Source organism: Bos taurus, chromosome 11, assembly GCF_002263795.3.
Source record: "Bos taurus isolate L1 Dominette 01449 registration number 42190680 breed Hereford chromosome 11, ARS-UCD2.0, whole genome shotgun sequence".
Taxonomy (NCBI): Eukaryota; Metazoa; Chordata; class Mammalia; order Artiodactyla; family Bovidae; genus Bos; species Bos taurus.
Window position 1 is genome coordinate 106,070,511 of NC_037338.1, and position 24,161 is coordinate 106,094,671.

The following is a 24,161-nucleotide window of genomic DNA, read 5'->3' on the forward strand; positions in this document are numbered from 1 at the left end:
GAACTGAGGAGCCGTCAGCACACCCATGGGGGATACAGAGGCCGGTCTGGGAGAAGGGGGCCCTCTGGCCCCTCTGAGGCTCCTCACCCCCAGCAGAGGCTCTGAGCGGTGGTGGCGAGGCTCTTGCGCAACACTGGGGGGCGGGGGGTGTTGGGGGAGGGCCGTGGGAACCGTCGGAAACCGTCTGGAGGCCCGCGGGGTGGATGTGGCATCGGGCTGGCCAGAACAGAGGGTGGCCGGCACCCCCGAGGACCCCACCCCCTCTGCCTGTGGCAGGCACCCCGAGGGCAGTGGGGGAGGGCAGGAAGGAGCCGACCCCCCCACAGACCGCTGGCGACCTGGCTCCTGGCTGCCAGGGCCTCTGCCCTTCCTGTTTGCACTGCCAGGTGGCGGGGGCTCTGCCAGAGGCCCCAGCCACACCCGCAGCCCGCTCCCTTCCTGGGTGGACTCACAGGAGCCGCCCCACCCTCGCCTGGGATGCTCCCCGGGGCCCGTTGCACGCCTACCTGCTCGGGGGGCAGCCAGGGCCCCATTCGTGAGAACCTGCTTTCTGGGAAATGGGGCTCAGGATTTGGCCCAAAAATGGGTCAGAATGAGAGATTCTGAGCGAAAAAGAAAGAGACTGGCGAGCCTGAGTCAGAGAGAAAGCGGGGCCTCCTGCCAACTCGGTGCCAGGCCCCAGAGTCAACAGGGTGCAGGCAGGCACTCACGGCTGGCTCAGTTGTCCATGAGCACCTTGGACCTGGAACACACAGTCACCCCCGCAGCCCAGCCACGTGTGGCGCTGCTCCAGGGGGACCTGCCTGGAGGGCCCCTAACTGGTCCCCAGGGCCCAAGGGAAGAGGCTCCTCCTAGAGGCCTCTTCAGTGAAACGAGGGCCGGCCGCTAGTCAGGGAAGAGGGGCCAGGGGCTGGGACCAGGCCCCTCAGCCCACGCACTGGGCTCTCGGCCCCACGGAGCCCAGTGCCCACTCCCGCCACTGGCCCCGGTGAGCTCAAGCAGAGCAGCCAAACTGCAATCACTGCTTGAACCAAGCCCCCGACAGCCCGGAGGTGGGCGGGTCTGGAGACCCCGTCCTGCACGCACACCTCTGCCGCTCCAGCGGCACCAGGCGCTGAGCCGGGGCAGGCTGTGGTGTGCAGGGCCCTGGAGGGGGCCCAGCAGGCCCTGGAGCTCCCCCTGGATGGGATGTGGCCAGGACCCCCGGCCAGGTGGGAAGGGCAGGAGGGCTGAAGGGGCTGGTGGCCTCAGGTGGTCCGCAGTGAGGCTGAAGGCAGCTGCCTGCTGTGACTGCTGCCCCCGCAGCTGCACCTGACCTGGGGCTCCCTTGGCCAACTGCCAGCCTCTGTGCACCCCTCTTCCCCAAGGGGCTCCCCAAAGCCCTGGCCTCACACTCTCCCTGGAGAAAAGCAGCGCGGGCTCCCCCTGCTGCCCTCGCCCCCTTCTGCAGGAGCCCACAGCCAAGCTCCGCCACCAGGGGGCGCTCCGAGCCCGTGGCCCCACTTGGCTGGGCTGACCCAGCCCTGGGGGCAGACAGGTGTGTTCTGGCCCTCTGGCCCCAAGACGCCCCTTTGGCTGCAGCTGGGTGTTCCCTCCACCCCGCCTAGGCACTGCTGTCTGGAGGGAGTCGGTGGTCCACCAGGGCACGTGGGTGGCCATCCTCTGCCCAGGTCAGAGCAGCATGAGGCTGCAGGGGCTGCAGGAATCCACGGACTCCAGGGCTCCAGGGCAACCTTCAGTCCTGGGTCTCCAGGGTTCAGCTGGTGACTGGCCTTTGCCCTTAAGGGAGGCCTTAACCTCTCTGTCCCCCAGTTTTCTTTGTGGCCGTTCCCCCTCATGACATGGACTAAGTAACAGGGGACAAGGGTCCTCAATGCCTTGCCCACATGCCACCCTGCGCTCATTCCCAGCTCCCTGTCCCCACCCCCTTCCATCTCCCACACCAGCACACCAGAGGGACACCGTGGCTTCCCGCTGGGGGCCCACCCAAGGCCATAGCCCTAGCGACACACTGCTTCAGGAGAGCCACTAACTCTAAGGAGGACCAACCCGGCTTCCACTGCCCAGCCCCACCTGAGGGACCAGACTGCCCCAAGCGGGCCGTGTCCACCCTCTGCAGGGCTGCCGCGCTAGGAGCCAGAGGTCCAGCAACCTCGGGACCCCGCCCCGAGGACTCACTAAGGGGCTTCTGAACCCCACCACCCTTCCTCCCCACCCTTGGTGGGGCAGACAGGCCTGACTCCCACCCTGTCTGCACCAGGCTCCCACTGCTCCCTGGACCCCAGAAGCCCCTCCTCCCAGCCCAGTCTCCTCATCACTTCTGAGCACAAAACTTGGACCCTACTCTGGGACTTCAGGTGAAGGTCACCTCCCCCTCCACTGGCTTTCCTGCTCCTTGGCGGGGGGTTGAGGTGGACTCAGAGGTACCTCCTGACATTCAGAGACCCCACCACCTCTGTCACCTCAGCTGCCCACCCTGGTCTACCCACCTGTGTGTAGCCTAGCTTCCTCTGCCTGGCATACCCCCTACATGCTTCAGGGGCCCAGGAGTCCACGTGGTCCCACAGGAAGCCCATTCCTCTGCCTGGCATACCCCCTATGTGCTGCAGGGGCCCGGGAGTCCACGTGGTCCCACAGGAAGCCCAGAGACAAGGTGTGCAGCCCATCCCTCCTGGCCCAGATGGAGGCAGGCAGGATTGGAGGCCTCAGTGCCCACTGCCTGGCATCTTCAATGCCCACTCCCAGCCCTTGTCATCATACACAGGATGGGGTGTTTGAGGAAAGAGCACTAACTCCAAACTGGCCTGGCCATGCACCCATACTGTCCCCTCCCCAGCCCTCTTCCCCAGCAGGCAGTGACAGGGTCTTCCCAGGCTGGGGGTGCAGCAGAAGGCCCAAAGACCCACTCCAGGGTCCATCCACCATGGCCGCCTGTTGACGGGGAGGTCAGTCTCTAACACACTCAGCCAAAGTTTTGAAATGTACTTTAATTGGCTTGTTTCCGGTATTACCAATCCATGCCTGGTCTCTAGGGTTCTCCTCCTCCCCTCGACTGGGGGGGTTCCACACTTGGGACAGGTGCAACAAGGGGGCACAGTCAGGCAGGAGTCTGCCCTGTGAGGGGTTCCTAGCCGCTGAGGCCCCAGCCACAAGCAGGCGCGCATCAGGACACCCTCTCTAATGGGAAAGGCCGGGCCCCCTGCTCCTCCCCACCAGTGTGCATCACGTCCTCGAGAGGGTGGGCGAAAGGGTGGGTGTCAGCCTTCAGGTCACTGCAGCGGGGGCGCGGACAGCGAGGCATGGTCGAACAATGGGTTCCGAACCTCCATCTCTCCCGTCTGCGAACGCTGGCGTTAGGTGGGCCCAGAGCAGGGCAGGGACCCCCCTCCGCCTCCCCCTGCACCCCTCCCTCGGCCCATACCCCCCACCCCCTAGCCCCGCACTCACTGGGGCCAGGCCCGGGCACTCGTACACCGTGAAGTCGCCGTCTTCGTTCTCCTCGTCGGAGGAGGCAGAGTCCAACTCCTTGGGAGGCTCTTTATGCCTGGGTGGGGGGCAGGATCGCTGGGTGCTCCCTCACCGTGCAGGTGCCAGCGACCCAGGGCAGAGGGCAGGGGTGGCGGCAGGCCGGGGTGGAGGTGGGGAGGGCTGAGGAGGAGGCAGCAGCCCCTGGAGTGGGTGGGTGGGCAGCACTGGGCGGGGCGTCTTACCGCTCCAGGCATCGCATCTGCTGCCTCTGGTGCTGGTAGTGGTACATCTCCGCACTGTGCGCCAGCCGCTGGTCCCCGGGCTGCGGGAGGGGTGGGGCGGGAGGGTCAGGCCCGGGACGGAGGGGTGGGACGGGGAGGAGCGGGGCGGGGCCACGCACCGAGATCCCCGGCGGAGCTGGGGAGCTGGGCCCCTGCGGGACCGCGTAGTCGGCCTTCTGTGTCAGGCGGATGTCTTGCTGCAGCCTGAGGGGAACGAAGAGACCTTCGGGGTCACCACCCTCCCCAGCCCCGCCCCTTTATCCCCTCCCACCCGCCCGGCCCCACCCCGCCCCGCGCTCACCGCCACCAGAAGAGAGCCGCCACCGCCAGCGCGGCCGCGCCGGCCACGGAGCACGCCAGGATCAGCGCTGCAGGGAGGGGGTGCGGTGAGGGCAGCCTTCGGGGCAGGACCCCGCCTCCCCGCCCGGCCGGACCTACCGAGGGTGAGGCCGTCACCGTGCCCGCCCCGCGGCTCCAGGGGGGACATGTGCACAGGCCCAGACGACACAGCGGGGCCCAGGGAGGGGCGGGGTGTGGGCGCCGGGGCTCCCCGCGTGGAGGGGAGGCCCAGATCGAGTCCCTGGCCTCGCTCTGAAAGCCCCAGGGTGGCCGCTGCAGGGAGATGGCAAGTTAGCACAGCAAGACCGGGCTGGGGTCAAGGGTGTAGGGAGCAGGACAGATGCACGGGTCAGGGTCTCACCCGCCTCTGGGGGCCGCTGTTGTGCCTCAAGCTGGGGTGGGGCCTTGAGCCTGGGGCGCCCTGCCTCCTGCCGGGCTAGCTCCTGGGCCAGGAAGTCGATCTCCTCTTCCAGTCTGGGCTGGTGCAAGCCCTCCCCTGGCGAGGTCGAGGGGCCATCAGCTGGAGAGGCCCTGGGCCCTCCCTGGCAACACCAGCTACAGGTGGCCTTCCCAGAGAGAGCCGGAAGGCCCATCCGCCAGCCAGTCCCCAGGCCTGGGTCTCCTCCCTACAGGCTCCTCTTAGGCCCCAGGAGCCAGAGGACCAGGTGCCAGCCCGAGGCCCTGGCCATCCTAGTCGCCATGGTGACAGCTGAAGCAACTGTGTGAGCGGCAATTCCCAGGCGAGTAGGCAAGGAGCAAGTGCAGGGGGAACACGCAGAAGCCAGCACAGGACAGGGGTGCCGGCCCTCTCCCTACCCGCCTCCCACAAAGTGGTGGGAGGAACACAGGGACAGTGCGTCACCCGGGCTGCGTGGGCCTCCTCGGCCGAGGGGGGCAGGACTTCCCAAGGGACGCAGAGAAGCCCCGTCCTAACCCCCACCCCTGCCTGGTCACCAGGAGGAAGGGAGGGGCTGTGGATGGGCCTCCCCATCCCAGACCACATGCCTTCAGGGCCCACCCCCCAACTCGTTGCCAGGGACATGTTCCTCCTGGAAGCCCCTCCCACCCTATCCAACACTTCAGCCCCAATACCCTCTGTAATGCCCCATCACACCTGAAGTCACTCTGGCTGGCACCATCCCAACAGACGCTGGGTCAGGGCAGCACCAGGGCATTCAAGCAGACAGGACGAGTGAGTGATGGAGAGAGAAGAGGTGCTGGGCAAAGAGCAGAGGCAGCTCGCGGGGTGGAGAGGTGGGAGCCTGACTCTGCGGAGACTCAGGCCTGGGGAACTGACCTTGTCTCTCCTGGGGTCACCCTGGCACTTCATGCTGGGTACCGGTGGCCCTGGGAAGGGTGACTGCCCCAGGCCCCAGCCCACTACCCAACTCCTCATGGTGCCATCCGGAAAGGGTCACCAGGCCACTTGGAGGGAGACTGGCGAGTCCTGGCATCCCACAAAGTACAGGACACCCGAGCCGAGTGCTAAGGAAGAGAGCGGATGTACCAGGTTGGGGGGAGGGGAGAGGCCGTACCCAGAGGCTGGCGCATCCTGGGCACACAGAGCCCCTGCCGATCCTCCTGAAAGGGCTGGAGGCAGGGCCCACAGACATGTGCACCTGGGGGGCACCGTGCCCGCCTCTTCAGGGCACAGTCCAGGCTCCCAGGACAGGCGGCTGTATCTGGGAAGGAAGCAGAGGAAGAAAAGCATCTCAGGGGGCCTGACTCAGCCCCTGCCCAGAAGTGGTGCTGTCTTGGCCACCCCGCCCCCACCCCAGAGCTGGCCAAGCCGGCTCCGGCCATTGTTCTGGGCAGGCCCTGCCTCCCCCGCATCAGGGATCAGAACCAGGAAGACAAACAGTCCTGACACTTATGGGAACTCCCTCGCCCCACCCACTCCCCAGAGTCCACTGCCCAGGCCCAGGCCAGCTGTCTGCACGAAAACTGCCCTGTCCTCCTGAGAGCACAGAACTCTCCCGGGCAGGACCGGGCAGCCCTCCAAGCCCTGCTTCTGGCCTCAAGCTGACCCAGAGCAAGCCCCTCATCCAGCCTTCGAGCCCCAGAGGGTGGGGCCCTGGAATCTCTCATCCCCTCAGGGCTGCCACTCAAAGCCCATCACGACATCCTACAGCCCTAGAAAGCCCGGCTGGGAGACGGCCCAGATCCAGTCGCTCCCCCCATGTCTACCTTCTAGTCCGTCCCGGCACAGAGAGGGGTTGCTGGGGTGGGGAAACCTGGGATGGGGTCTGCTGGCTTCACTGGCTTTGCAAACAGAAACCAGGCGGGGCACTCTTGCAGCCGCCGCTGCCGGGGACGGGGGCCCTGGGACTCCAGCAGGGAGGCCGCTTCTAATTTGGGGCCCAGACCTCAGTGTCCTGCACACACAACCGTGGCTCCCACCCTGATGCTGGGGACTGGAGGGCGGTGGCCCTCGAGCCTCAGCCTCCTCTCTGGATGCAGAAGGTGAGGCACCTCCACGCTGGGGAGTCTCAAGGCCTGGGACACTGGCCCCAGTCACTCGACAGCAGAGCCTGGGGAGCCACGGAGAGACCCAAAGGACTGTCAATCATGCCTGGGGAGGTGGGCGTGGGGGTATCTTGGACAACCAGGACTGGTCCCCTTGGCCCAGCACCCTCCCCCTACCCCGCGGGAGCGTGTCATCCCAGCCTGTCCTCCAGACTTCAGCTGGCCTGAGTTGGTTTCCTTGGTAACAATACTTGCAGCCTCTGGCTGTAGGTATCCCTTGGAGGAAGTTCCAGCAGCTTCAACAGCAGGTGGGCAAGCAGGCTGGGGCTCCCCTCCCAGGGCTCCCGCCTCCTGCACAGCCTGGGTCAGCAGGCGCCAGTATCAGCGCGCTGGACCCAGGGCTGGGGCTGGTTAAACATCAAGCCTGCGCCAGCAGGTCTGTCTAGACCCCACCCACCAGCTGGGCTCCAGGGAGCCAGGCAGTCCCAGCCCCTGTGCTGAGAACCCGGAGTGCACTGACCACGGCTAGGGGCCTGTGGTCCAGAGCTGGCTCTCGGTTCTGGGCTCCAGGGCTCTCCCTTTGCTCCCTGCCCCCTGCCCCAGGAAGACGCGGGTACTGCCCGTTGATCCTGGGAAGGTCCCCGCTCTAGCCTCAGAGTGCAAATGAGGCCCCAGGAACAACAGCACCTGGAGAGCGGCTGGCACGCTGCCCTGCATCTGGGCGAGCACAGAGCTGATGAGCTGCTGGGGCAGCACCCAGCCTCCCTGTCTCCTCGGGAGCCCCACGCTGTACGCCCTGGAGCCAGGCCGCCAGCAAGCAGCCTCCACCATCCCTGGCCAGCCATGCCCTGGCCCTCAGGCCTCCTTGGGAGCCTCCTCTGGTCAGGCCAGGCCCCTGTCCAGAGGTGCTGTCCCCAGGAAGAAGCCTGCCCTGCTCTGGCCTCTTGTTACACATGCAGACCACGCTGCCCAGGTTATCGTCCCAGCTGCAGCACATCCTAGTCACTTCACTTCTTTGTGCCTCAGCTTTCTCATCTGTGAAATGGGCTAAAGGCAGCACCTCTCCTATGGAGTTGCCAGGAGAAATGGGGCCTGGGTACAAAGTCCCCCGGTCCTGCCACCTGGGAGGGTGCGAGCAGGATTCTGGGTTCCTGCAGAAGTCTGGAGCCTCACTGCCATCTGGGAAGCTGGCAGGGTCTCCCAGGACCCTGGGCTCATCCCTCTCTGCCTGAATCTGCCCTGGGGGTGTGCCCCCACTGCCAGGCACAGAAGATGGAACGGAAGGGCCCCGCAGGGCAGAGGGTGAGTGAGGAAGCAGAGACTGTGAGCTCCTCCTGCCCCCAGCGAGGCCACAGCATGCCCCGAAGCCTGAGACGAGCTGTCAGACGCCCAGGAAACTTCAGACGCCACCACGGCAGCAAAGCAAGGTGCGTGTCCACCACCCAAGCGGCAGGGACAGACCAGAACTGCGGCTCCGACTCCAGGACGGCCACCGGCAGGAAGGCCAGCAGGCACCGGAGCCGCGCGCACAGAGAAACGCCCTTGGGACCGGCTCCAGGCCGCGGCCCGCTCCGAGACAGCCCGCTTGCGACACCGACCCACCGGCTCACGAACCCAGACAAAGACAAGAAGCGGATGGACTTAAGGTTCGCCGCCAAGGAGCCCGGAGAAGCCCAGTCCAGAGGAGTCCCTCGGCGGTGCGGCGCCGCGCCCTTCCCACCGGGGACTGTTTACCCGAGCAGGGCCAGGCGAGGCCGGCGCGGCGGCTCGCGGGCTGGGCCGGCGGGGCCTGCGAGGCCTGCGGGCCCAGACCAGGGCGGCGGCGGCGGCGGCGGCGGCGGCGGCGGCGGGGAGGGTGAGCGCGGCGCCGCGCGGCCGAAGCCCCACCCGGCGACCCCCGACCCCGGGGCGCCCCGCAGCCGGCTGCCCAGCGCGTCGCTCACCGGAGCGGCCGGCGGCCGCACCGCGCAAGGCCGCGCCGAGGACGAGGCCGGACAGCAGCAGCCGCAGCAGCCGCAGGTGCCGCGGGGAGGGCGGGGGCACAGGTGTCGCCATCCTTCAGCGCCGCGGCCGGGGCAGCATGGCACCGCGCGGCCCGGGGCTGGGCGCGGGGTCGGGGCGCCGGGGGAGGCGCGGCGAGGAGGGGGCGGAGGCCGAAGGCGGACGCCGAGGAAAACAGGCGGCGGCGGCGGCACTGACGCTGCGGCAGAGGATCCGGGAGGGGGCGGCGAGGGCGCCGAGTCGGAGTGCGCCTGCGCGCCCCACCTGCGGAGGCGGGACCGCCGTCAGGCTGCGCCCCCCGCTCCGATTCCGAGCCCCTCCTGGGCCCCCCAGCCAGCTCTCCGGGCGCCTCAGCCTCTGCGACTTCTGCAACCTGGACCTTCTCCAGGCGGGGCACTGGTTAGGGCTGGGTCCCCTGGGATGCGCTTCCCCAGCCGGTCCTTCTCGGGCTGATAACTCCCACCCACACCCAGCCACCCTCCTGGAGCGGAGGATCCGCCTGGGTCTGGAGGGACGTTAGGCGCACACAGCTGGGCAGGCGCACGGGGACGCGCAGGTGTGCCCGGAGGCCGACTGGGCATTCAGACACACGGCAAAGGCACACACAGGCGCACAGGACTAGCCCGGCATAATGACTGGAGTGGGATGGCCGCTCCCGGTGAGGCCACCAGGGGGCAAGAGTGACCTGGAACTGCTGCTGACAGCCAGCTGGGAGCTGTCCACGGTGCCCAGGTGACAGCCTTTTAGCTCCGGGATGCCCCACGACGGCAAGCACTGGGGTGCACCCCCTAACCCCACCTACTGCCTCCTGGGAGCGCAGCCTCCGCATCCCACCTGGAAACCTCCCAGGCTCCCGTCCCTGAGAGATTAGGGCGGCTCTCCCCCGCCCCCTCCGCCCGCGATGCTCCTCTCGGCCCTCTGAGTCTCAGAACTCCGAAGACGGGGCTGGCGGCCCGCAGGTTTGTGAAATGCTCAGAATCTGGCAGACGTGTATGTGGGGTGTGCGGGGGTGTGCGGGGGTGTGCGGGGGGGGTGCTGTGTGTGTGTATGCAGAAGAAGGACCGCCCCCGTCCCCTACGAGGCACTGATCAGACAGAAATAGTGTCAGAGCTCACTTCCCAAAATGTGGGGTAGGGGGGCGGGGAGATTCAGGCAAGACCACGCCTGCCCACTCGGGGGAGACAGGGCCTGGGGAGGGGCTGCCCGAGCGGCAGGTGGAGTCTGTGCGACTGTGCGGCTTCGGCTTCGCCAGAGCCAGGCTCTCTGCGAGGCTCATCCTCCTGAGCAATGGGCCCTGCATCCCTCCTGGGCTCTCCCCACACCTCCCGCCTCCTGCGGAGGGTTTGCCCCCTCCTTCCCGAGACCTCCCTCAGTGTCTTGAGCAGCGACTGCGAGGCCTGCGTGCTCAATCATGTCCATGGGATTTTCCTGGGCACGAATACTGGAGTGGGTTGCCATTTCCTCCTCCAGGGAATCCTCCCAGCTAAGGGATTGAACCCACGTCTCCTGGCCTCCTGCATTGCAGGCGGATTCTTTACCGCTGAGCCGCCGGGGAAGCCCCCTTGAACACTGCCCACAACTTAGGCCATCACTGGGCCCACTCACTCCCTCGTCCGCTATCCCCACCCCACCCCAGCCAACCTGAGACCAGGGCCCAGGCTCCAGTCTGGCAGGAGTCTCAGGGACTCTGTTTTAGAGCAGCCAGCTGACAGCTACTCCAGGCCACGGTGGTGCAGGGTCGGCACTCCCCCGGCCTGAGCCCAGAGAGGAAGGAAGTAGGAAGAGCCAGGGTCCTCCCCTAGGACCAGAGTGGGGCCTGTGCAGCCAGCGCAGCTGGGGTGGGGAGGGAGGCGACAGAGAGGCCCCGCCCCGTGGACATTCTCTCCACTGCTCTACGAAAATCCTTTTATTCAATAGTAAAAAATGGGTACAAGTAGGCCTGGGCTGTGACCACGACCTGCCCCCTAATACCCAATCCTGGGTTGGGGGGCCCTCAGAACTCCACTCCCGGAGACCCGACTCTGCTCTCACAGGCTGAGGACCCCCAACCTCAGTAAGAAGGAGAGCAGGAGGCCTGGAGGTGAGACCAAGGCTGGAGTTGGGGGGGGTGGGGCTGGTTTCTGTTCCCTTTGCCCATCCCGGCCAGATGTCGGCGTGGGCACTGAGTCTTGATCCTGGGCTGCATTAGGGACAGAGATGTTGGTGGCGGGGTGGGGTGAGGGATGAGGGGATATGGAGATGGGGAGGCTTGGCGCTGGGGGCCCCTAGATGGTGCTCGCCGACTTGGTGGAGCGTGCCTGGTGCAGCAGGAGGGCAAACGCGGCCAGGAGCATGGCGGCGAAGAGCAGGAGGAGGACGACCCAGGAGCTGAAGTCTGTGCCTTTGCGCAGCCCAGGCGGGTCAGCGGGGATCAGGTTGGTCAGGTTCAGCATGTAGCCAAGCGCCCAGCCGACCGCAGTGTCCCCGGCCTGCGGGCCAAAGGTACGGCCTGAGCTTCGGCGCAGCCAGGGCGGCCCCGCCCCTTCGCACCCCGGCCCGGGCGGCCCCGCCCCTCCACTCCCGAGTTCCCACCTTCTTCTGGAAGGTCACGCCTCCGAAGGAGCGCTCGTCGAAGCCGTATCCGCGGCTCAGCAGCTGCTGCACGAACATCGCCCCGGCACAGTAGTCGGGCAGGCGGGCTCGGTCGTCCGGCGCCCGAGCCTGCAGCTGGGATGCAAGTGGGAGACTCTAGGGCCAGCGACCACCCGGAGGTCTCTGCCCCACCAGACACAGAAAGGTAGTGCGGGGCTGGAGACGGCACTGCAGGTCCCAGAAAGAAGCAGGCGGGGCTCTCTCCTGGGGAGGAGCAGCGTGACCTCTGGATGGCAGCGGCGCGGTGCCTGTGAGGTTGAGGGCCAGGGAACAGCGGCATGGCCCCCGGGGAGCAGGGCTGCAGCGGGCCTGCAGAGATCAGGGGAGCAGAAGCTCCCGGCTTGCCCCCGAGTCCTGGGCTTGCCTCCTGAGCCCACTTCCCCAGCTCCCCAAGTCTGCCTGGGACTAGACACAGAGAGAGCAGGAGGAGCCTCACAGACACGCAAGTGTTTCTCCGGAATTCCCTCCTCCTCCGCGGGCCCAGACCCCTCCATCTTACTTCACAGGGGATCAGCACCGCTGCTTTCCACTCCTGACTCCCCAAGCCCTGCCTGTTCTACCTGCTGAGTCCGGGTCCTTCCACTTCTCCCCGGGTTGTCTGTTCTCCCCCACGCTCTCCCAGCCACACTCTCCCCTGCCCTGTCCACTCCAAGCTCCCTGCTGCCCCAGGGCCATTGCACTGGCTGTCTTCTCCACCCTCCAGATCCTGGATCTAGGGTCAGGCCTCAGAGAGGCTTCTGCAATCCCATCTCATCTGACTGCTGGGCTCCTGGCTGTAGCCTGGCCACTTTTCAAGTCTGATTGGCAGTGTATCCCCACACCCCTCTACTCACAGAGCAAAAGAAAGATCGGGAAGCCTGGCGCTGGCTGGCAGAAACCCCAGCCCCACCCTGCACAGTCCTGGTGGAGTGGGGGCAGGCCTCACCTCACTCCATGTCTGGTTGCAGAGGGTGACTACAGCCCCCTCTAGTTGCTGCAGAGTTGCCACGGGCAGCCCCATCACCGTTCTCAGGAAGTCCATCGTGTAGAAGAAAGCAGAGAAGGCCTGGAACGCGGGTACAGTCACACTGTGACCAGACCCCAGGCACCTCAGGGCACGGGCCCCCCACCTTCCTGTCCTCTGGACTCACGATAAACTTCCCAGCCACAGGGGGCTGGAAGACTCCGTTGAAGGAGCATCTGGAGAAGTGGCAGGAGGAGGAGTTAAAGAGCTGGGAGACGAGGCTGCGGCATAGGGCAGGGTCACTGCTGCCCGCCAGGCTGACCCTGGTGCTCCTGTTGAAGGCCTGGGGCCGCTGGGCAGCAGTACAGGGCGACTCGTAGACATCCCAGAGCATCACGTGAGTGGAATAGCCCCGTGGCCAGCAGGGGTGGGACCCGTGGGTCTGGGGAATGATGAGGGTGTGCGTCAGTCCCGCTCTGAGCGTTACCAGCCACCCCCACCCTAGGACCCTTGGAGGGCCTCCCCAGAGGACAGCATTTCTTCTGAACGCATGAGCTATCCATGGCTCCCCCTCACTTGCTGGACAAAACCCAAAGTGCTTGGCCAGGCAGTTCAGATCCTCTGAGAGCTGGCCCCAGCCCTCCTTACTCACCAGGTCCACCCCCAGCCTCTGGGTCTTTGCTTGTGCTGGATTCTTGCCCACCTGTCCTTCCAGCTAATCCAAGCACGACTTGGGTTCCTGGAGAAGCCCCGCTCTGGCCACTCTTCAGGCTCTGCTCTGGGCCCTTGGCCCCCACTTTCCCCGAGCCCTACTTCCAGGAGGACTCAGTAGAAGGTACCTGGAGCGCACGGGCTAGCAGCCTCCGCAGAACCTGGTCACGGCCGTAGCAGAGGAAGCTGTGAGTATACACTCGGTAGCGCTGGCCGTAGAGCCGGAGCTGAACCTCATTGGCCGGATCCTCCGTGGGGCTGGTCGTCTCGAAGGTGATCTGTGTGGAGGCTCCCCCCAGGTCCATGGCCCCCAGCGTCCCCTTCCTTGGCCGGAACCACCGGCCCACCCAGCCGTACTGTGGGAAGTAGACGTTGGGGTCAGCCAGTGGGTGGGTGCCCACACCCCTGGCTCATCGGGCTGGCCACCGGGCCCACCTTGATGAAGTTTTCCAGCAAGTAGTTGGCGGTCACCCAGCCAAACACACCCTCATCCTGGCCTGAGAGGATGCGGGCACCGCGGAAGTCAAAGGGGTACTGGGTCAGCGTCTGCGTCACGGCAGCTAGCACATTGGCTGAAGCCTCTGGACTGGTCAGGCTGTGATACAGGGAGGACTTCAGAGTCTTCCCCAGGTGGCTGTGATCCTGCTGCTGGGGTGCTCAGCGTCTGCCCAGCCAGCTGAGGGGCCCCAGGGCTGCTGCTGGGGGTGTGCAGGGCCCACCCTGGGCTCAGGCTGCCGTGGTCCCTAGGGCCAGGAGGTCAGCGGACAGGGCAGGACACTCACTTGAGCAGGCGCATGCCTGCCGTGGCTCCCAGGTAGAGTGGCGTGCCCGCGTGTCTCTCCTTGGGCACGTCCCGAAGCGCCTGGTTCAGGCATTCCACAAGGCTCTGCCCGGCTCCAGAAGGGTTGTCAGCATAGCTAGAGATGCCTCCACCTGGAGGGAGCAGCAGGAGGGGCCTGGTGGGCAGCCTCTAGGTGGTCCACAGGCCAGCAGGACTGGGGGCGTTTGTGCTCCCAAGCCAGGTGGCAGCTGAGACCAAATTTCCCAGCTTAAATGCTCAGAGACGCCCGCTCAGAGATGAAAGGGCCGCCTGTGGGCCACCCACGGTCTGCGAGCTGCCACCTGCCCAGTGGGCATGCACACAGGTGCTTGGACAAAGCACTGGGTGTTGTCCACCCAGCCCGGCCTCCCCACGGGCCTGCCTGGGTGTGCCCACCAGCTCCTTGGGACCCCTCCTGCTCTACTGGGACGTAGAGCCAATCTTGGGCCAGGCAAGGCCCAAACCTTCCAGATGTTCCCTGGGGCTTCTTTTCTAGGAACTGTCCACAGCCCTTCCAAGGCCTAGGGATGCAGCCTCCCTCTGGGAGGTGGGGGGCTCCTGCAGTTCCTGCCTGGAGTGGCCCCCTGGCACCAAGCAGAGAGGTCTGCTGGCTCGAGTCTGCAGCAGCTGAGACCAGGGAGGGCTCCCGAGGCCCCACAGTGAGCGGGCATGCAGGTTGGGGGCGCCCAGCGCTCAGAGGGCTCTTACCTTGCGCGTCGCAGGAGCTGTGCTGGCCCACGATGCCTGTGTCATTCTCTTTGTCCGCCGGCCACTTGTAGATGAACATGGACGTGTGGGAAGAGCCCGCATCCAGGACGATGCCATACTGCGGGTGGGGTGGGGGTCAGCCTTAGGAGTGGGGCAGGGCGTGAAGCCATGCCCTGTGGCTCTCTCAGCTATCTGGCCCACCCTGCCCGACCCTGTGTCCAGACTGGAAGCTTCAGAATGAAGTTCTGAGGCTCCAAGAAGGCCAGGGACAACCGCTGGGACATGGCTTGGTGGGCAGAGATGGGGGTGGAGGTGGAGGGCCATCGGCCATGCCACCGCTGACTGCAGGAGCCTCCTGAGGGGCTCGAGCAGAGTCAGGGGTCGGGGGCCACCCTGGGAGCCCTGGCGGGGGGCCTGAGGTCCTCAGGCTGCAGCAAGAGCCCCTCAGACCGGCCCTTCCTTCCCACCCTCTGTCCTGTCTCTCTGATCTCTGTCCCATCTGAGGATGTGAAATAGAGGCCCCAGGGAAGCCAGGACCAAGGCTGATCACTGGCCAATGAGCAGAGGCCCCGTCCCTGGGCCTCAAGGGCAGGGCCAGGGGGCGCTGTTGTGCAGAGCTGCTGGAACACCGCAGGGGCCTTTCCTGCACGTCGGAAGATGATAGCACCCAGCTTGCCAGAGCCACTTTCCCCGCACCTGCCCCAGGGGCCTGCATTTCAGCAAGGGGAGCCTGCTGGGGAGCCTGCTGGAGTCCCTGTACCAGAGCCAGCCAACAGCCCGCCGGGCCCCACCCCAGCCGGGGGTCTCCCCTGGCAACAGCTCGTTCACCCTGAACCTGCATTCCCGGTGCCTGGGGCTCCAAGCACCCGCTGTCTACCCCGGGCACCAGACTGGCCCTCAGTGCAGTAGAGGGTTAAGGGAGCCCAGGCTCCCGGAGGTCGATTCTGGCGAGGGCGGGTGGGGGAATCAGGCCCAGTCCGCTCGAACTTTTTTTTAGGACCGGTCAGGGCTGCCCCCGCACCGTGAGAGCCAGCGGCGAGGTTGGGGAGGGGTCCCTGGGCCCAGCGCCTGTCGCACCCCATCCGGGCCAAACCCCAAGGGAGGCCGAGTGTGCTGGGGGCGCGGGCCCGGCCACGTCCCGGGCACCCTGGGGGTGCGGAGAGACTCCCCGTTGGCCGCTCTGAGACAGCTCCGCGGCGGGCGCAGCGACCAGAGATCCTGGCGTGTCGGCCTCCGGCACCGCGTCCCCCGGAAGCGCCGCTGCAGCGCCCTGGGCCGGGGCCGGAGCGCGGCTGAGGGGCCCGGACCCCACCCTGCTGGGCCGGCTGCGGAGCGCCCGGGGTCCCGGCTGGCACGCGGGCGCAGCCGAGCCCGGCTCGATCCAAGCCCCCCGCGGACTGCGCCGGGCTGCCCGGGAGCTCGAGCGTGCACCTTGAGGGCGGGCGGCTCCCGGATGTCGCGGGTGGGGACGCACAGCAGCAGGAGGCCGGCGAGGCCGGCGGCGGCCAGCAGCAGCGGTGGCAGCAGCGACAGCGCCTTCCCGGCCATGGGTGCGCAGGCGGGCCCGGCGTGCACGGAGCGGCGGCGGGGAGCCGGGAGGCCGAACGAGGTCGGGGGACCGCGGGGTTGGCACCCGGGGCGGGGACCGGTCCGCGGAGGCCACGCCCACGGCGGGACGGCCCGCCCACCTCCAGCCCGCCCCGAGCGCAGGTGAGAGTCTCGGTTGCTGAGTCACCCGCGCCGCCCCTCTCGGCGCCCCGGCCGCAGCCCAGGCACCCTGCTCACTGCCCCCTTTCCTCTTCCTGTCTGCTCTGCCCTAGAGTCATCCCTCCTGACCGGACCACCACCCCAACCTCTAAGAGCCTGCCACGCTGGGCCGCTGGGCACTCCAGCAGGACCCAGAGAACGCCCTGCCCTCTCTGGCCTTGGCCTGGGGTCCTCCTGGGCACGCTTGTTTGGAGGGTCGTTCTTCTGGAGAGCCGGCTATCCCCTGGCCTGATCCTGAAGGAAGGAGGTGGGCTCCCAGCTGGGTCCCTGCAGGGAAGGGCCGACCTGCCTGCGGTGCCCACCCAATCCTGGGCTCATGGCAGGGCACCGTGCCAGTCAAGCCCCAGCACGCTGTGCTGACCCAGGCTGGGCCTGCCTACCCTGGGGGTGCTGAGAGCTGAGAGTTGAGGGCCAAGCAGGGGGAAGCCAGACCTACTTCACAGGGTTCCAAGGAGACTGGTGAGGGTGCAGGCAGAGAGCAGAGCAGGGAGCCCACAGTCCCACGGAGCCTGGAGACAGGGAGCCCTGCTCAGGGGCCCGGGGCCCTGCCACCGCTCCCGCCCAGCACAGGGCCCTCGCCCAGGGGCCCAGAAGCCTGGACTGGGGAGGAGGGGCCTCTGCACAGGAGGCCTCATCCCGCTGAGGGGAGGGGGAGAGGGGCTGCAGGCCGGCTGGTGGGCACACTGGGGTGGACAGGTGCTCCACTGGCCGAAGCCCCAGCTCTGCCCCTGCGCCCCACGACATGTCCGGTTGCTATGCTTTGAATCCCTATGCCACCCTGCATGCCACCCTGGCCAAGAATCACCCCTTACCCGGGCCAAGGGCCACCCCCACTTTGCGCAAAATGGGAATTCCCACAGCAGCGAACTATGTGGCAAGACCACCCTGGAGTGCCAGCAACAGGGCTGGGTGGGGAGGGGCCCAGAAGGACAGCCTTTGATGGGCACAGGGTCTGGGCAGTGCCACGGCCGGCTGGAACGGGACGGGACAGTCAGGATCGCCGGGCCGGCTGCCCAGGCTGAGGGGCTGGTGTCTCAGGCCCAGCAATGCAGCCTTGTTTCCAGCTCAGGACCCGGCGGGAGGGGTGGGAGCCCCGGGACCTCGCTTGGCCTCCCCAAACCTTCCTGGCTGGGGCCCAGCAGAGAGTCACTGGGTGCGGCCAACTCAGGGCTCCAGGCCCCGGTTTCCCGCCAGCTCCCCCCACCCCTCCCAGCCCAGGCCCTTTCTTCCACCCCGGAAGGTTCAGAGGAGGGAGAGGCCGGCAGTCTAGGCTGAAAAGGAAGAGACAAAGGCGGCCCAGAGGGAGCCTGGCAGACACTGGTGTGCCAGCCTGCCCCAGCCCCCCCCAGCCCTTGAGGCCCAAGTGAAGGGGGCGCAGGGACGCAGGCCTGGCCCCCGTGCTCATGCCAAGGGCCCAGACCAGCCTGGGGAGAGCCAATGGGAGGAAGTGGGGGCATGGAACAGCCAGGGCAAGACAGGAACGGGAGTGAATTCCCCCCACCAGGGGCCGGTTGGAACTGCCTCTTGGCCCAGAGACATCCTTCGACCACGACCACCACCGGACTCTGGAAGGCGGGCTGGGGGGCATGCAACAGGGAGGCCCTGGCAGGGGCCCACTGGGCTGAAGGCGAGCCGGCCTCCTCCGGGAACCTCGGCGGAGGTGGGGCTCCAGATGTTCTGCACATGCTTGGCCCTGGCTCCAGGCAGAGGAATGTGGCTGCAGAGAGGTGCCAGGAGAGGCCCTGGGGGAGGGCCTGCAACCCACCCCCCTCGAAGGACCCAGACCTCCCAGGGAGGGGGTCCCAGAGGTCAAGGCCTCCACTGCCCCTGCCTCCATCTCCTAGTGGGAAGCCACCACATCCTGTGGCTGAAACTCCTCGCCACTCACTGTGCTCGAGAAGTCACTCAGCAGATGTTTGCCGGGATCCTTCTGAGGACCAGGCGCCCCAGACTGCATGCACAGTGAGCGAAGGCAGTGTGTGGGGAGGACCCGCCGCAGGTCCAGGGAGGGGTGCCTCGCAAGGCACTGCAGACACACAGCAGGTGCAGGCCCCGGGCCTCCGGAGGAGTCCTGTTCAGGGGGCTGGGGTATCACGAGCCCTGACCGCCTGACCCAACCGGACCTTTTACTGGCGATGCCCTTCTTTTGCTTATAGCTTTCCACCCCTCGATGCATCTCTAAATAATCTATTGTGCTGTTTTCCTGTTTTTTTGTTTTTTTTGGACGTGCTGGAATGCTCTTCTGGAATTAGCTTCTCCCTGCCTTTGGATGTTTGAGATTCGTGATGCTAACACGTGAAGCTCTGTCTTCTGGTACGAGTGTCGCAAACCTCACATCTCATAGTGAGTGTGTTCGTGGTTCTGGCGTCAGGCTGCTTTCACTAAGATTGCTGCTACACACACTTGCACACGAGCCTTTCCCTGGGGAAGAGCTTAGGGGCCGGGGACCAGAGCACGTGTGCGTTCAGCGTCACCCGCCAACACGCCCGGTTTACAGCAAGGTGGCGCCACCTGGTGACCTCAAGGGCACGCCACTGTTTTGGTTGCTATTCTGCAACTCTTGGATTTTTTTTAAAAAACACTATTTATTTGGCTGCGTCGGATCTCAGTTGCAGCATGTGAGACCGTCACTGTCTTGAGGGGTCTTCCACTGTGGCTCATGGACTCCGGTTGAAGCAAGCGGGCTTCAGGAGCTGCGGTCCATGGGCTTAGTTGCCCCAAGGCATGAGGGGTCTTTGTTCCCAAACCAGGGATCAAGCCTGTGTACCCAGCATCGCAGGGCAGATTCTTAAGCATTCAGCCACCAGGTCTCTCCAGGGAGGTCCCCCTGCAACTCTTGGATTTTTGAGACGCTGGTGAGAAAGAAATCTCTTTGAGCTTTTCATGCTGTTTCGTCAGTTAGTAGAGAAGTTGAGTCTTTCCTGCGTTCCGTGAAGCACCCGTTTGAATCTTGAGTTCGGTTTCCGGGGATGGTTGTCTTTTCCTTGCTGATTTGCACAGCTTGTATGTACACTCTGGCCATGAGTTCCTTGCAGTGAAATCATGGAAGCTCTTGACTGGTCCGACGTATCCGTTTTCTGCTCTGTCCTTTGCACCTTTGGGGCTTGCACGTGTAATCTGCCATGAGGCGTTTACCCACTGCTGGTGGATTGGTGTAATCCTGTTTAAAATTCCCTGTAGGGTCTGCTTTATTTCTGCGGCATTTGTTGTTATTTCTGTTTTTTTTTTAATTCCTAACATCATTTTATTTGTTTTATGTCTTTTATGCTTCACTAATCCAGGCAGACGTTTCTGCACTTTGTGAGTTTTCTCAGTCAAGTTTTTGCCCCTTTGTCGATGTTTCATATAATGCGTGTGAAAGCATGGTTCCCCAGCCAGGGATCAAACCCACACTGGACGCACCAAGTCTTAACCCTGAGACCGCCAGGGAGGTCCTTGGATGTTTGTTTTCTGTTTCACTAATTCCTGCTCAATCGTTATTATTTATACTCGGATATGCCATTGTGTGAGCAGGAGTTTTTGCGTCTCTCTCAGCTGTTGCCCAGCATCAAGAGAAGGGTCGGGTCCGTGTACATGCGTGCTAAGTCGCTTCAGTTGGGTCCAACTCTGTGACCCCATTAGCCCGCCAGGCTCCTCCGTCCATGGGATTCTCCAGGCAAGAATGCTGTGGTGGATTGCCATGCTCTCCTCCAGGGCATCTTCCCAACCCAGGGATCGAACCCATGTCTGTTATGCCTCTGCAGTGGCCGGCGGGTTTTTACCACTAGTGCTGAAGGCAATGGCACCCCACTCCAGTACTCTTGCCTGGAAAATCCCATGGATGGAGGAGCCGGGAAGGCTGGAGTCCATGGGGTCACTGAGGGTCGGACATGACTAAGTGACTTCACTTTCATCTTTCACTTTCATGCATTGGAGAAGGAAATGTCAACCCACTCCAGTGTTCTTGCCTGGAGAATCCCAGGGACAGGGGAGCCTGGTGGGCTCCCGTCTATGGGGTCACACAGAGTCGGACACGACTGAAGTGACTTAGCAGCAGCAGCAGCTGCCTGGGAAGCCCTGCCAGGTACATATACACTCAACAAAAATATTTTAAACTGACGTGTTATAATTCCTGTCTTCTATATTCTTTGTATTGGATCTTTCTTCTTCCAGAATCTGAAGTTCAATGCTTAATTCATGCTTTACAAGCCTCTCTTCTTTCCTAATGTAAATGTCTAGATGTCTGTGTATGTTTCCCTCTGGTCTCTGCTCTCGTTGCATGCTGTTTTCATCTATTTTTTTTCCAGTTTCATTGCAATTTCTTATTTGACACATGAATTGCTTAGATATGGGTGGTTTTTAAATCTCTTTTTTCATGTTTTTTTCTTTTTTTTTCTGGTTGTTTCCTTTTCTTTTGCTTTGTTTTGGATTTGTTTTTCTGAGGAAGTGTGTGTGTCTTAAAACCCAGAAGTCTGGGCTTTTAAAAATATATATATATTTATTTGGCTGCACTGGGTCTACACTGCGGCATGTGGGACCCAGTTCCCTGACCAGGGATTGAACCCCGGCCTCGTGGATTGGGAGCTTGGAGTCTTAGCCACTGGACCACCAGGGAAGTTCCTGGGCTTTTATCTAAGGTACCTGCATCGTGGTCACATCACGTAGTCTGCTTGCAAGCAGTCTTCTGGTATCTGTCGGATTGGGTTTGGGGCCCGGTGTGTGGTCATAAAGAGATACGAATGTTCCTCGTGTGCTGGAGAAGAATGTGTGTTCTCCAGTTAGTGAACGCATTGGTCTGGATTTGTCCGCTACATCACCATTACCAATAACATCCAAATCTGCTGTCAGTTATCAAGAGATATGTTAAGACTTCTCGCTGTGATGATGAGTTTGCTGGTTTTTCTTTACAGTTCTGACAAGTCTTGCTGTATACATATGTATAATATATACATGTATTTTATATATAAACATACGGTACAATAGCAAAAGGAGAGAGAAGAGGGCAGCAGAGGATGAGATGGCTGGATGGCATCACAGACTCAGTGGACATGAACATGGGCAAACTCCAGGAGAAAGTGAGGGATGGGGAGGCCTGGCATGCTACCGTCCATGGGGTCACAGAGCCAGACACGACCTAGCAGCTGAACACCAGTAGCCAAACCAGGAAACCGACAGTGGTACCGTCCAAGGAGCTTACTTTATTTCACTGGTTTTCCTTGCACGCGTGCATGTGTGTGTAGCTCTCTGCAGTTTTATCCCACGTGGAGCCCTGTGTAACCACCGTGACAATTAGGAAACCCGACTGAACTGTCCCTGAGCGATCGCGGCACCAGCTCCAGCCGCCCCACGCCGCCCAGCCCTGTCCGTGTCGTTTCCCGGTCGGCATAGGGATGGGTCACACGTCACGTGTCCTTTTGAGTTTGGTTCTCCCGACCTGGCATCCCTTCCTCGAGGTTCGCCCATGTTGCTGCGTTAGCAGCAGTCCCTTCCTTCTCGTTGCTGACTTGAATCCTGTGGCGTGGTTGGAACAGTGTCCGAACAGACACCCGCAGAAGGAAGGACATCTGAGCAGTGTCTAGCTGGGAGTGACGGCCAGTGAAGCTGCTGTGAATCATCTTGTACATGTTCCTGTCTGAAAACAAGTCTTTGTTCCTCTGGGAAAAACGCCCAGGAATGCCATCGCTGTGCATACGGTGTATTAGTCAGGGTGCACCCGAGAAAGGAAGGGAGCCAATAGGAATACATGTTTGGGGAGGGAAAGAGGGAGAGGGAGAGAAACAGATTTTTATTTTAAGGAACTAGCTCACGCAGTTGTGGGAGCCAGCAAGTCTGAAGTCTGCAAAGCTCGTCAGCAGGCTGGAACCCAGGAAGGCCCGATGTAGCAGCCTTGGGTGCAGAGGCAGCCCGCAGGCAGACCTCCTTCCTTTCAGGAGATTGCAGTCTTTTCTCTTAAGATCTTCGACTGATTGGACGAGGCCCACCCACGTTATGGAGGACAATCTGGTTAGCTCAGAGGTCACTGATGTAAAAGTGAGTCATGTCTGAAACATACCTTCACAGCAGCCTCTGTGTTGTAACCAAAGGATGGGGAATCATACCCAAGTCAAGCTGACACGTGAAATTAGCCATCACATGTGATTTTAGCTTTGAAAGGAACGACCAAGTTATTCTCCGGAGCGGCTGCGTCACTGGACACGCCGGCCAGTAATGTGTGAGTGGCCGTCTCCCCACGTGCTCGCCCGCAGGTGGTGTCTCCAGCTCCTCACTTTAGCCTCTCTGATTGGGGCGTGTCCATTCTCACTGTACTTTTAATTTGCATTTTTCTAACGGCTAATAATGTTGAACATTTTTTCGCATGCTTATCCGCTATCTGTGTGTCTTCCTCAGTGAAATGTCTGCCTATCTTTGTGAGTTATATTTTACAGTTGGGTGAGTACAACTTTAGGGTTGCTGTATCTTCCTGGTAAATTAAACTTTTTGAGATTGTTACTCTCTTCAATGTTATTAACATCTCTTGCCTTAAAATCTATTTTGTTTTAGATTAATACAACTGCTTGAGTTTTTTGTTTTTGTTTTTTTGGTATCATTATATTTCAGGTGTGTCTCTTAAAACAGCTTATATCTGAATTTCTAAAAACCCAATCTGATAACTCACCAGAGTTAATCTTTCACATATACTGTGAATAGTGATATACTTCTTTGACCTTATGTGTTTTCTGATTTTTACATTTTTTCTTCTAGATTTGAATTTCTTTCCCCTTTTCTCCTCCATTTCCCTGTCCCTCCCTTTTTTTGAAAGTTTTACTCTTAGCTATTATCTTACCTGGTTCTCCCAGTTATTGTAACTTGCAAACTTAGTAAAATAAACCCAGTTGGTGTCTCTTCCCACCTTGTGAACAATTATACTTGAGAATGCCTCAGCTCCCCCATTTCTGCCATCGTGACATTTGGGTTCTACTCCACTTCCCCAGAGCTCAGCACCCTCATCCTCATTAGGATCACTGTCACAGCAGACAGAAAGGGAGGAGGCCCGCTGACAGTGTGTGGACGCGCCATCTCTGGAGTGAGTCCTCCCTGGTCACTCAGCATGGCAGAAGGCTGCAGTCCCGAGGACCGCCTCTGCCGCAGCCTCATGCAATTCCAGGCCAACGCCACAGCTCCTAACCCACAGAAATGGCAAGAAAATGTGTTGCTTGCTCCGTGGTAAAGAACCCACCTGCTAATGCAGGAGCCGTGGGTTCAATCCCTGGGTTTGAAGTTCCCTTGGAGGGGGAAATGGCACTCCAGTACTCTTGCCTGGAGAATCCCATGGACAGAGGAGCCTAGCAGGCTATTACATACAGTCTGTGGGGTCGCAAAGACTTGGACACGACTAAGCGACTGAGCTGTGTACATAAGCCACTAAGTTGTGGGTTTTAAAAATAGCAACTTTGCTGCACGTGGGATCTTTCCGTTGTGGCATGTGAGATCTAGTCCCCTGACCAGGGATTGAAGCCGGCCCCTCGAACTGGGAGCATGGAGTCTTGGCCACTGGATCACCAGGGGAGCCCCTATCCTCACTCTTGAAAGAGTGTCTGCAGGTGTAAGCATCTAGATTAATAATGACATCATCTCAGCTACTGATGGCTTTTCAGTCTCTGGACTTTGATGTCACTGTGGTATCTCCTTTGAGGGTAACTGGCTTTGTCTCTGGATGCTTTAACCATCTTGCAAGAGAAAATGTCATTTTTCTAATTCATCTTGCCTGGGATCCACTGGGATTCCTGGACGTAGACTGGTTTCTTAAGATGATTCTGGAAAAATTTAAGCCATTTTAACTTAGTATATTGTTCCTCCTCCCCATCCTTTCAGGAAATATAATCAAACAGCCCTCCACCTCTTAAGACGCTTCTCTCATAGTTCCTGACTCTCTAAGTGAATGGTCCTCAAATCGTCCCCTAAGCTCTGTTTCAATTCATAAAGTCTTTCAGCTGTGCTGAAATTTTCCACATCAAGCCCAGTCAAGTTTTAAATTTTATTTTCAAATTTCTAGTTCTATTAGATCCAT

General features: G+C 62.0%; 2 protein-coding genes and 1 long non-coding RNA gene across 3 annotated transcripts; 1 reads left to right on the forward strand and 2 right to left on the reverse strand.

Moving 5' to 3' along the window:
- Nucleotides 1–2,971: 2,971 nt before the first annotated feature.
- On the reverse strand, nucleotides 2,972–8,765 carry NPDC1 (neural proliferation, differentiation and control 1). The gene is given in 9 exon segments (NM_001105489.2): nucleotides 2,972–3,338; nucleotides 3,448–3,544; nucleotides 3,711–3,790; nucleotides 3,869–3,953; nucleotides 4,051–4,117; nucleotides 4,188–4,361; nucleotides 4,450–4,584; nucleotides 5,624–5,770; nucleotides 8,498–8,765. Coding segments are annotated over 9 exon segments (966 nt in total). The 5' UTR covers nucleotides 8,610–8,765; the 3' UTR covers nucleotides 2,972–3,269.
- Nucleotides 8,766–10,446: 1,681 nt separating this feature from the next.
- On the reverse strand, nucleotides 10,447–15,945 carry ENTPD2 (ectonucleoside triphosphate diphosphohydrolase 2). The gene is given in 9 exon segments (NM_001105648.1): nucleotides 10,447–11,023; nucleotides 11,127–11,261; nucleotides 12,112–12,231; nucleotides 12,317–12,571; nucleotides 12,969–13,196; nucleotides 13,276–13,435; nucleotides 13,623–13,773; nucleotides 14,369–14,486; nucleotides 15,800–15,945. Coding segments are annotated over 9 exon segments (1,488 nt in total). The 5' UTR covers nucleotides 15,917–15,945; the 3' UTR covers nucleotides 10,447–10,819.
- Nucleotides 15,946–15,999: 54 nt separating this feature from the next.
- On the forward strand, nucleotides 16,000–23,017 carry LOC101907970 (uncharacterized). The gene is made up of 2 exons (XR_009496594.1): nucleotides 16,000–16,078; nucleotides 16,189–23,017. It is a non-coding gene; the product is annotated as an uncharacterized lncRNA (long non-coding RNA).
- The last annotated feature ends 1,144 nt before the right edge of the window (nucleotides 23,018–24,161 follow it).